This window comes from Arabidopsis thaliana, chromosome 5 (genome assembly GCF_000001735.4).
Source record: "Arabidopsis thaliana chromosome 5, partial sequence".
Lineage (NCBI taxonomy): Eukaryota > Viridiplantae > Streptophyta > Magnoliopsida > Brassicales > Brassicaceae > Arabidopsis > Arabidopsis thaliana.
This window is the reverse complement of record NC_003076.8, coordinates 13,596,365-13,608,550: the sequence shown is the minus strand read 5'-3', so window position 1 is coordinate 13,608,550 and position 12,186 is coordinate 13,596,365. Positions and strand designations below refer to the sequence as shown.

General features: G+C 32.4%; 3 protein-coding genes across 4 annotated transcripts; 2 read left to right on the top strand and 1 right to left on the bottom strand.

Annotated features, from left to right (window-relative positions):
• Window positions 1-3,806: 3,806 nt before the first annotated feature.
• AT5G35405 (ECA1 gametogenesis family protein (DUF784)) lies at window positions 3,807-4,389 on the top strand. Its single transcript, NM_001085169.3, has one exon. The coding sequence runs from the start codon at window positions 3,825-3,827 to the stop codon at window positions 4,272-4,274; it is 450 nt and encodes a 149-aa protein (NP_001078638.1). The 5' UTR covers window positions 3,807-3,824; the 3' UTR covers window positions 4,275-4,389.
• A 1,806-nt stretch (window positions 4,390-6,195) lies between these two features.
• Window positions 6,196-9,331, top strand: AT5G35400 (Pseudouridine synthase family protein). Of its 2 annotated transcripts, NM_001203494.1 has the most exons (10): window positions 6,282-6,378; window positions 6,551-6,656; window positions 6,758-6,942; window positions 7,063-7,208; window positions 7,443-7,534; window positions 7,653-8,005; window positions 8,169-8,232; window positions 8,400-8,552; window positions 8,621-8,683; window positions 8,950-9,331. In NM_001203494.1, the coding sequence occupies exons 1-10, from the start codon at window positions 6,311-6,313 to the stop codon at window positions 9,133-9,135; spliced, it is 1,416 nt and encodes a 471-aa protein (NP_001190423.1). In that variant the 5' UTR covers window positions 6,282-6,310; the 3' UTR covers window positions 9,136-9,331. The 2 variants fall into 2 exon arrangements, with proteins under 2 accessions (NP_198390.2, NP_001190423.1); NM_122931.3 differs by lacking the exon at window positions 8,400-8,552 and having other exon boundaries at window positions 6,196-6,378.
• On the bottom strand, window positions 9,282-11,727 carry PRK1 (Leucine-rich repeat protein kinase family protein). The gene is made up of 2 exons (NM_122930.3): window positions 10,304-11,727; window positions 9,282-10,233 (listed from the first exon to the last, which is right to left on the bottom strand). Exons 1-2 carry the CDS (start codon window positions 11,631-11,633, stop codon window positions 9,575-9,577), a joined length of 1,989 nt encoding a protein of 662 aa, NP_198389.2. The 5' UTR covers window positions 11,634-11,727; the 3' UTR covers window positions 9,282-9,574.
• Window positions 11,728-12,186: the final 459 nt, after the last annotated feature.

The window sequence follows — 12,186 nt, the reverse complement described above, 5'->3', positions numbered from 1 at the left end:
GAGGAATGTGTTAAAATGTTTTTAATTTTTTTTGGTTGTTATTTACTTATTTTTGTTGAACGGTTTAGATTGAAGGGAATTACTTTATTGAACGGTTTAGATTGAATCGGATCATATAAAGTTTAGGAGATTGTTAAGACCAAATTACCCTTAATGATTTTGAAGAGCAAAGAACAAAATCCAAAATTGAAATCAAAATTGAGGTCAAATTAGACAAAAATTCAATTTGTACTTCCCTTTTAATAATAAGAAGATTTTTAAACCTGTAAATACTAGATTTTATTTATGAATATACAGTGATCATACATGATTTAATAAGCCGTCAAACCAACCACTACTAATTCTACTATATACCGTAACATCAATTTCACTTTTCACCCCACGTTCAAAATTGGATAAAATCTACTTAACATTTTTGAAGTACATTTTAAGGAATTCAATTGGGTCGGATTTTTTATTTGATTTTGACCCGAAAATCTTCAATCGGATCTTCCATAATTGGTTTTTATCACCATTTTCTAAAAAACAAATAAAAATGAAATTAATTTAATTACCAAATTTAATATATATAATAACTTTAAACTAACCATATTTGTTATTTACCTTAACTAATTTTCTAAAACATCTTTACCTAATTTAAACATAAATATATGATTGTTCTATCAAATTTATTTGATCTTATATTTAATTTATTTTGAATTTATATAAAATATAAATATTTAATAAAATATTATATTTTTATGTATATGATGTAATTTAAATTTCTTAAAACGAACATATATTATTCAATCGATGAAGAAATAACATGTGTACAATGTCTCACATCGCTTAAAATAATTGGGCATTGGTTCAGAGCCATACTATAAAAATGACCAAAATGATTCCAGTTACGAATAAGCAGGAAGCTTGATTTATCAGGCGTCCAAAATTAAAGTAGTTATCCGGCTTACTCGGCTTCTTTATTTTAAAGAATAGAAACTTTACAAAGTTTCAGAAATTATAAATATTTTTACTTTTCTTTATCAAAAGTTAAATATTATAATTTTACAAACTTTTTATCAAGTTTAGCTTTAAATATTTTTAAAAATATTTATAATTTTAAAACTTATGAAGTTTTGAAAATTATAAATTTAATTTTACAAGAAATTTAAACATTATAAATATATATAAAACGTTAAACATAATTTTGTCATTTTCTTATTAATTTCAAATATTTATAAAATTTGAAACTCCAAAATAAATTTAATATCGATATGAATATTGTTTTCTGGAATTTTTAAACTATTACAATTAAACATATAATTTACATATTGTTTTTCAAAATAATCTACAGATTCTATAATCAATATGTAAACGATATTATATTTTACAGATCTTTTTGTAACTTCACCTTAATTATGATACACTTTGCAAACAAACAAAGGCAACAAAAAAATAGACACTAAAAAGATCTCAATAACAAATCTAAACAATATATATATATATATCTTTAAATTATAAAAAATCACATAAATATCATCGGGATTCAAATTTTAATAATTATTTGAACAGGTTTTCTAAAATATATCAAAACCAAATATATTGAAGATAATAAATAAAAATAAGAAATATATTAATTTAAAAGATACAACATATTTAACAAGAAATTGTGTTATTTTTTGTTCAAAGAATTCGATATAAAATCTTCAAAACGACCCGATATTGTTTCTTATTAGATTGAAATTGTTAAAATTTCAAGATAGTATACAATTTTTTTTATTAGATTGAAATTGTAATTGACAAAAAGTATTTTAAATAAAAATATTATTAAAAAGAAAAAGAACAAATTGATTTTTAGTTATCACGGAACAGATTTATATGGTGGGATGGGTTTAGAGGAGACGAGTTTACATAGTAGACGGGTTTGGATGAGACGAGTTTATATGGTACTATGAGTTTAGATGGGACAAATTTGGATACTACGGGTGTACTCCTAAAATTAACAATCAAATTACAACTATACCTAAACAAAATAAATAACAATAACATAACAAATACAATTTCAATTTTAAATTTTTAGTTACAAAAATACATAAAATCAACATTATAGTATAAGTGTTAATCTTCTTTGACACCTCTAAATGTTATTCTTCTTTGATACATTTAAATGTGTAATTTTAATACAAAGTTACTAAATTATATATGTTCCACGGGTTAAATTTGAAAACACCAAAAGTTTAAATTATATAACTTTTTTAAAAACTATTTATGAATAAAAAATAAAATATTATCCCATGGTATGGTCTCTCACAAGTCAAATCCTATTATCCTAGAAGATAAAATAACACATATTATAGTTGCTAATATCATAATTATGACTAAAAAAAAGCATACACAATCTTATCGATAATTATTAATTAACATAAACAACAACAACAACAAATTCTATTTTGTGATTAAAAAAAATATTTAACCCGCGGTATCATATTCTAGTTGGTAAAAGTAAAAGGCAAGCGACGAGTCGACGATTTGATTTCTTTTTGGTAATAGTTACTAAACTAGGTTAAATTTTTTATGGGCCTTTACCTTAAACGCCGTCTTGATGGTGACACTTTTTTGTCCTAATTTTTTTGTTCAAATCCTACAACAAAAACATATAACTATGGCCTTTTGATTTTTGGATCTTTAGAACATATCCATCTGTTAACTACCGATAAGTGTGTTTTTAAAATTTAATAATAATATTTTTGTTTAGTTTAATTATTTAAAATATTGAAACAAATAAAGAATATTTAAATGTATTTAAATGTCATGTCTCTAGCTAGATCCTCTATAACTAAAGATCTATACTGTTTTCTTGTGATCTTTCTCTAAATTAAATACCTCTGTTTTTTTAGGTGTAATGGAAATGGTTTTAGATAAACATATCCATAGTATCGAAGGTGGACCCACGTAGAAGGGAAGGGGATTAGCTGACCCTTCTAAAATAAAATCAAATTTGTAAGATTCTTTAATTGCTAAAAGCCTCAATTGGTCAAACTGTCAGTGCTTCCCTCACCATATGTTCACCCTATGTACTACATCTGATTTTTTATTTAAACTTATTTTACATAAATGTTTTTAGCTTTTCCCTTCAAACCTTTTAAGTTTATTTGATACTTTCCTTCTATGTTTGTTAACATTCACTCATAAACTTATATTCTTTCCTTCTCTTTTTTCCCCTACATCAAAACTATATGAATTATTTTCTCACTTATGCAGTTTAAAATTTGTATATGATAATAATTAAATGTATATTTTTCTTGCAATATAAAATATTTTATTTCATAATTTGGTTTTCGTTTAGAAAATGTTAAAATAACATTTTACTTTTACTATTTGTTTTTAGTTTTGTCTTTTTTTGAAAATTTGAAAACAACATATTAATCTCTAATATTTAGTGTGATATTTATTTTGTGAAAAATACTATATTTTAAGTAATTTAAAAAATATTTAATTTGCACAGAAGTGCTTATCGCGTGTATTCGGAAAGCTAATGTATCTAACCGTGTTGTATCTAACCGTGTTGTATCTAATGTATCACTTTGATTTGTAATAACTTTAAGAAAAAAAGAGTTGTCACACCTTGTAAGTTACAACTTGTAGAAACATTTACAAGTCTCTAGTCTCTACTGCAAACGTCTTCTAAACAAAACTAGTAAAGGTAGAAGTTTATGAAGTAGTAACATAAAACTATTAATAAATAAACAATTTATCAATTAAATACCCTTACCGATTGCCCTATATAACATCTTTTGTTTTTTTGTTTCATATCATCAATCTTACATCCAAAACCAAAAATAAATATGGCAAAATCTCTTCTCATGGTCATGCTTGTATCCATTGTAATGTTTTACATGGCTTGTCCAATTTTATCCCAGGAGGTACATGAAGATGTAGTCATATCTCCAACTCCATTCGAAAAAGCTATTTCACCCGCAATGGAATATGAAATGAAGCTTCCCCATTACTCGCAAAAACAGTATGATTTTCTAGAGGCTTGCGTTGAAAAGCCGAGCTCCATATGCGGAGGTGAGATTTTCCAGAACGTGTTGGATGAAACAAACCTAGTGACAGATAAATGTTGTCGTAATATATTGAAGATTGGCAAAGATTGCCATCTTGGATTGATGAAAATCTTATTCTCATCGTATGAATATAAAAATATTGCATCTATTCCAAGAAGCAAACAGACATGGAACGATTGTCTTCGTAGAGTTGGAAGCAAGATTGGTGTTCCAGTCTCTTTTGAATAGTAAACTAATATTCCATCGTTCTGATGTGATTGAGCGTTTTTGTAATTTGAATGTTACCCTTATAAAACAATTATCATATTATTTTTAATTTTAAGTTAAAGCCATACAATATTTTACATTTTTATTCATCGTTCGAATAAGTTCAACATTAACTACTTAATTCAAATAGACAGATCTTTGTTGCTACGTAACAACCGACTTTTCTGTTAAATCGAGTTTGTGTACCATAATTAAAAACTCATAGTTCTCTACGGAATAAACATGAACTAACTTTCTCTAACCAATAACAAATTCTTGTAGAGCAAACAAATACATATAAAGTCATTTCTTATAAAAATAAACATTAGCATATATAAAAAGATGTCTTTTTATTATTCAAAACATTTATTCAATAAACATAAATATCAAATGAGCTATATATATATATATTAAATAGAAACAAAACAATTTGACTAATGAATTAGTCTTATGGCTTAGGTCATAAGCCACAAACGAATTGCATAAAAATTAAATAGAATTAGAAAAAAATAGAAAACTAGGAAATACTCCAACGATATTTGAGTCCTGAAGGTCGACGATCATCATATGTAAACCCTATCACACTCTTTATGAAACTCCATTGACGTAGTTGATCACATTGAGGAGCAAATGTATTTTGACTGTATACTTGTATATAACTATGGAACCTTATGTTAAGACCGTGCTTAAAAAGACAATCCCATTTTGTTATATTGAATCCTTCATCTAATGATTCTAATAGCGTTGAAGTCTAGGTATAGCACTCCTAAATCTACTTTTGGGGAATGACAATGATATTGGAGAATTTTACCAGGGCAGAGTCGGTTCCTAAATACTATCCTGTTTTCTTTACAAGCCTCATTTACTCCATAAAAAATAGCAATAACTAACATGAAAAATATCTATATGTACATTTTTGCAGCCATTTAACAAATAAATCCTTTAGTTGAAACTTATTTACAAGGGATGCTATTGGCATTAATTATTATCAATTAATTAATATTCCTAATTATTAGCATTTCCTTATCTAATATATCTCCATCAATTCTAATTATTTTTTTAAAAAAGAGAAATCTTAAAACTTTATTAATATTATACTTTATTAAAGATAAATATTATAATAATTTAAAGTTTATAAGAAGTTTATATTATTTAACGAAAAAACGTTTTGAATATATATTATATGAAATCTATAAAATTAAATAACCATTTCAAAGAAAACTTTTAAATTTATTTGTATTATAAATCTTTTAATAAAAATATTATAAGAACAAAAAAGAAAAAATAATGTTTAATTTTACCGAACTCGATTAGATGGTGAGACGGGTTTAGAATATTATAATGTATGAATTTAATAACAATTAAATAACCATTAGAAAGAAAAAAAATTAAATTAATTTGAATTATATATCTTTTAAATTAAAGTATTATTAAAACAAAATAACAAAAAAAAATGTTTAATTTCACTGAACGGGGTTAGATGGTAAGACGAGTTTGGGTCGACAGTAATACGAGACGGTATACCACGGGTGAAATCCATTAGATATGTTTAGTTTCACTGAACGGGATTAGATGGTAGAACGGGTTTGGATTGATAGTAATACGAGACGGTATACCACAAATGAAATCCTATATATAACAATCAAAATACAATTATAATTTAGATTGAACGATACGTTATTGTTCCTATATTTTTAAACAGTAAAAATCAAACATAGTAATTGTATACTAAATAATATACAGATATAAGAGTTGTACATTCAGAAAATACAAAACATTAAATCATATATATTTTTAATCGAATAAATAAATTTAATTTTTCTTAAAAGAACAAAATAGAAATTTAGTGTGAATAGAAAATAGATGAAAGAATAAGAGAAGTAAGAGAAAAAGGCCCAATAAACAAAGCCTGGTCATATTGGGCTCTGATCCAAACCATAACCACCTGAGTCTTCTTCTTCTTAACTAACACCGGTCTTCTACGGCGGAAACGAGCAACGGCTTAGGTCAATCAGACAATGGCGAGCAGAGTTTACGTTCATTACCACCACGCCGATGCCTGTAGCAAAGCTCGCTGGAACGCCAGGTTTGTTCTTCTTCTTTTTTCTCTTAAACCTTATCGGAGAAACTCGGACAATGATTGTTGTTCCCGAGAACAAGTTCATTGAATTAGGAACACACTACAACACTAAACACTTCTGAGTCGTTTGGGGATAATTTTAGCTTCACACATGCTTTTATGTTTTGTTTTTTGGCAGAGAGACATTTAGGTTTATGTATGATAGGCCTTGGCAACATGTTCTTGACTTCTACTCAAATGCAGTGGAAGGGAATCTTTCTGTCCTGAGTTTGTTTCAGCCTAAAGTTAGTATCTTTTAGCACCAAGTACAAGTCTTTATTCAGTTGTGTCAAGATGGCTTGTATTGTATCATCCTTCTGATGTAAATGATTTGTTCAAAATTCAGAAATCTTTGGTTCATGATGATGGGATAACTGAAGAGATGCTTCTTGAATCGGAACCGGAGACTTCTACTCGGAAAGACGGGAGGTCGGGGAGGTGGGAAAGAGTGAATTTCAAGATCGTTCTTTCGTATAATGGGGCTTCTTTTGATGGATGGCAGAAACAGCCTGACTTACATACTGTTCAGGGGTAAGGTATTTAGAGACGCACAAGCACTTACATTCCTTAGTTTCAAAGACTTTTAGTTCCTTATGTACTTTAGTATTTTCCTGAAAAAATGATTGTTCTAGCGTTTTGTGGTTTTTAAAGTGTAGTAGAGAAGTCTCTAGGGGGATTTGTTGATGAAAGGAAAGCTCAACTGCTCAAGAAAAAATGTAAACCATTAGAAGGACGTGTACTTGTCGCTGGAAGAACCGATAAAGGAGTGTCTGCTCTTAATCAAGTTTGTTCTTTCTGTACGTCAAATTCAGATTCCTAACAATATAGTATAACCACCACTAGATAAGATAAAAGCATTTGCATTTTTGTTCTGCATGACTACTCCTATTGTTTGCTCGTGAGTGTAGGTTTTTACTATAGTTAGTTGTTAATCTCTACGAGATTGTACTGTTTTTTTCAAGGACATGGCCATTCTAGCTAGTTAATGTGATTAATTGTAAGATTGTCTAATTTTAAGATTTGTCTCTTAGATACATGGAGAAAAGACATTGAACCCATTGCTATTGAAGATGCTATCAATAAAGATGCTTCTGGGAAGCTAAGGGTTGTATCAATCTCTAAGGTATACTCTCTGTTCAGGATGGTTTTGTTTCCTGTTTTTAGTTTACTGGCAAAAGTATGTGTAAAGATACAAATACGTTCTAATTCTTTTTTCTTGGAACTATGAACTGAATCTGCAGGTTTCCCGTTCATTTCACCCAAATTTCTCGGCAAAATGGAGGCGCTACTTGTATATCTTCCCCTTGGATGATGCTGAGCCATTGCGAAAAAGTGGCGAGAATCATGAGAACTTTATCTTTGATGAGAACAAGAAAAAGCAAAGAAATGGACTCTTAAGTGAAGAGATTGCTGAAGAAGTAATAATGAGCGAGGATGATGAGCTTGAAATTGAGGAAACCAGCAATGCGCTTGAAGTAGTAGAAAAACCAAGTGACTTTAGTGTAAGCAAGGTTGATCAACTTTTGCAGCACCTTCAAGGAAAAGTATTATCCTACAAGATGTTTGCGCGTGATACAAAAGCTGCAAGAAACGAGTAAGAGCTCACACAAGGTCATTATTATTACGTTTTAGCATCGCAACAGTTCTTGATCACTGTTTTACCAGCATAGAAATTTACCTTTCTTATCAGCATGGTGTACAGTGGCATAGATTTGTAGTGTAAATGGTTTCTTATTTGGATTTTCTTGACATTGCAGAGGTCCGCCTACAGAATGTTTTATGTACCATGCACGGGCAGCCGAAATTAGATTGTCCAGTTCTGTAAGTGTTCGATTCTGTTCTCACATTTTAGCTATCATTTCTTTACTTCACACCCAATCACTCTAGTATCACTTGTTGAGTTCTGGTACTTCACGCTATAGTTAATACATAACAATTTAAGGCTTAGCTCAAACTCATATTTTTCAGATATATAGATATGATATTAGGTCGTCCATTTTGTGGCATGGGTTTTTGGTGGATCAATAGTACTTGTAATCCTGGCTACTGAAGGATCAACATTAGACTTGACAGATACAAAACTGTATATTGCATCTTGGTTTTTGATTAAACGTTCTTGCGAGTTCTTGTTCATTGCAAGTGTATCCTAAAGATGAGATAAGCTCCTCATGTGAAACTAAAATTGACTTCTTTTGATGAATTGTATCAGGACTGTGTGGAAGGAAGAAGGGTTATGTGTGTTGAGCTTGTGGCTAACCGATTTCTCCGCAAGGTGTTTACTTTAAGCCTAATATTAGCTTCAAATACACTTAAGTTACAAGTTTGGTTCTATGTAAAAAAGGTTTACTTTAAACTCTAAAAAAGTAAAGAACTACACTGTATTAAAGACACATGTATGGGAAGTTGTACAACAGCATCCCCGATCTCATCCCTAAAGAGGCAGAGTCATATTTGACTCTCAAATCTGTATCTGCTCGTCTTGTTTTACATTGCCTAATAATCTACTTATACGTTTATACATGTCTATGTAACTTTCAGATGGTTCGAGTTCTTGTGGCAACATCAATCCGAGAAGCTGCCGCTGGTGCGGAAGATGATGCATTGTTAAAACTGCTAGAAGCTTCATGCAGACGAGCCACAGCTCCTCCAGCTCCATCTGAAGGTCTCTGTCTATTCGACGTTGGTTATACTGACTTTGACCCTCAAACTTCTCTCATTTCCTGAGAATGGCATGTTACATTTACTTAATCATATATTGGATGAAATCTGCATGATTTAGTATGTTTAGTCCGCTTGTCGTTAAAGCAAGCAAGACTTATTTTATTAATATCTCATGATTAATAGTAAGGGTATAGTTATATTTGCCCAAAGCCTTGAGTCATTGACAATGATTTTTATTTAATGGGTCTATTGCAAGATCTATTTACATGCCATATATGGTAACTATGTGAAGAAATCATGTCATGATCTACAGAAAGATGGAAGAGAGAAGTACAATAATCAGCGGTATTCATGCATTTGTGTGTCATGTTTGTTGCAGATACATTATATGCTATAACACAGGTTCAGCTTTCATCTACTTCAATTCCCTTAGTAAAAATGTCTACACATCCATCAAGTCTCATTGTTGTATACAGCACAAGATCAAACCCTTGTCTCTTTCTCATGCAAAGCTGATACTCTCGCATGACTCTCCTTTAGACGACCTACCATCAGTTTCACTCACATACGTTGAGTAGAAGTCGTCATCATCCCCTTCTCGCTCCTTCAACTCTTCGATCTTCTCCACAGCCTGTCCTATGTCCAACCTTTTCTCCACGTCGGGTTCACAACAGTTCAATCCGATCGTCAAGAGTTTGAGAATCTGTCCTTCACAATGGCTTGTCTTCCCCATACCCTTATCAAACAAACTTGGTGCCCATACCCCATGGAAACCCGAGTTCACCCAACTCGCTAAATCCTCTTCACTACTTTGTGAGAAATTAGCCGGGAATTTTCCCGTTAGGATCTCCAAGATAAGTATGCCAAGCCCCCATACATCGGTTTTCTTGGTGATACGTCGATGTTGCAAATACTCTGGAGATCTATAGGCCGCCATGTGCATTTGTGCCTTCTCTTGGTTGATCAACGGAATTAATCCATAGTCTGTGAGAAGTGGTTCAAATGTTTTGGTGAGAAGAACGTTGGAGGATTTGAGGTGACCATGTGGAGCCATTAGGCTAGGTAGGTCTTGGTGGAGATAGAACAACCCCTTTGCAACTCCCTTCACGATCTTCAATCTTGTTGGCCAGTCCAAACTTGGTTTTCCTAACGATTGATTACCTACAAACATTTGACTCGTAAGCATCGATAAATCTAACGACTTATAAGTGTAGAAATATCGAAAACTTACTATGAAGATTAATAGCCAAGCTTCCTCTCTCAGCAAAATCACATACTAAAAGCTTTTCCTCCTTCCTATAGTAATAAGCCACAATGGAAAGCAGATTATGGTGCATTAACCTCCCTAATCTTTTCATGTGCTCTTGAAACTCATCCCTCCCTGCATTGTTCATCTGCTTGAACCTCTTCACGACCATCATTTGTCCGCTTGATAGCACTGCTTTATAAGATGCTCCAAAACATCCACTTCCAAGTATCTCGGCCGAAGCCTTCAACAGATCTTGCAGGTCAAATTTTTCCCTATCTTCCCTCAAGAATGAAAGCTTTGTGTTCTCCACTCCAGCTGCTGCACCCATCCTCTTAGTAGTGCCTGAGCCTTTCCGGTGGTCGGCTTTCTTTCTGTCTCTACGACTTTGGTCTGCTTCTCGGATGCCGGTTTTCTTCTGTAGACTTGATGGTCCGGTTTCCACCGCCAAACGCGGTTTTTTATTCTTATAGCTGCGGTTAAGCAAGAAGATCACTCCAAGGATTATGAGTATTGTCAAGGCCGCGACTATTGCTGTTATAACGAGAGGTCCCCTTGATGATGATTTGGGTCGTGCCTCAGACTGTGGAGGATGTTCTATATAAGGAGAATCACATTCTGTTTCCAGCGGTTTTCCATATAAGCCTTTGTTACCTTCAAACACCTTTGGATCTGTCATGCTGAGACTCTCTGGTATTGGACCTGTTAATGCATTGTTTGAAAGGTTTAACAAGTGTAGCTGATGTTCAAACTCTGGTATCTCTCCAGTGAATTGGTTCCCGTCAAGTCTCAGTTCTAAAAGCTTGGGCAATTTGGCCACAGATGACGGAATTTGACCGGTAAACTTGTTTTGTGCCAAATGGACCTTCTTCAACCACCCCATACCTTCAAAAGCATCCCCTGGTATATCTCCTCCGAATTGATTGTTTGACAGGTAGAGTGACTTGAGAGCAGCGAGTTTCTTGAAGTCAGGGAATGGCCCTTCAAACTTGTTGTTCATGAAGCTTAGAGTCCTCAAGGATGTCAAACCCGACAATGCCTCGATGTCTATAGAACCAGAAAGCTCCAAGTTCTCCATCTGCAGTCTCCAGACGGAGCCGCCATTGCACAAGACACCAGACCAAGTGCAAGGAGGACTTTTAGCATTCCATGAGGCCAACGCGTTTTCCTGCCCAACAACTAAAGATTCCTTGAACTTGAGGATAGCCTCAGAATCTGAAAGACCATGAGTGGGTGTGGAGAAGAAAAGGAGGAGACATACTAGTGGTACCATGACGTTGTATACGCTGAGGGTACGCGCCTGCATGGGAGGCATGAGGCGCGTCCTCTTGAGAAACCTTTGAGAAAGGGACAATGTGATGTTTACAGCTACAGTTGGATTGACACAACAGAGAAAAAAGAAAAGAAAGATGAATGGTAAAGAGAAGGCTTTGCATCAAAAGCATTCCAATAATAGGTTTGTGGTGAAACTTAAATCTCTAATTGCTGACCTGTAATGTCCTTTAAGATTACATCAGACAGCACCAATACACAATTCTCTGTTTTATTTTCTATCTCATCAATTCAACAACCCCATTATCTATATTGGTAAACCCTAAACCCAAACTTGGTACTTCTGTTGAACTAAACAACAAGTTTCAGATATATTCGTTCTTATCTGGTCAAAAGCAGAGGAAGCTACCATTTTTGTTTTGACTTACACAACTATTAGATAACTATACCAACAAAAGAAAATTGAAAAGTCTGGATGTTTATGAAGTCAGTTACATCTATAAGGAGACAATAAGAAAGAGAGTCAAAAAGGTTTTTGTTGGGATGCATTTGCTAATATTAGCTTAGTCAAACGCGTTTCTCAAAATCTGTTTCAT

What these genes read in the sequence shown, in the direction of transcription:
- AT5G35405 (NM_001085169.3), top strand. Translation starts at nt 3,825, where the DNA reads ATGGCAAAATCTCTTCTCATGGTCATGCTTGTATCCATTGTAATGTTT.
- AT5G35400 (NM_001203494.1), top strand. Translation starts at nt 6,311, where the DNA reads ATGGCGAGCAGAGTTTACGTTCATTACCACCACGCCGATGCCTGTAGC. An exon ending in GACTTACATACTGTTCAGGG is followed by an intron (nt 6,943 to 7,062) that starts GTAAGGTATTTA and finishes TGGTTTTTAAAG; the next exon opens with TGTAGTAGAGAAGTCTCTAG. An exon ending in AGTTCTTGTTCATTGCAAGT is followed by an intron (nt 8,553 to 8,620) that starts GTATCCTAAAGA and finishes GAATTGTATCAG; the next exon opens with GACTGTGTGGAAGGAAGAAG.
- PRK1 (NM_122930.3), bottom strand. Translation starts at nt 11,633, where the DNA reads ATGCCTCCCATGCAGGCGCGTACCCTCAGCGTATACAACGTCATGGTA. An exon ending in CTTGGCTATTAATCTTCATA is followed by an intron (nt 10,234 to 10,303) that starts GTAAGTTTTCGA and finishes AAATGTTTGTAG; the next exon opens with GTAATCAATCGTTAGGAAAA.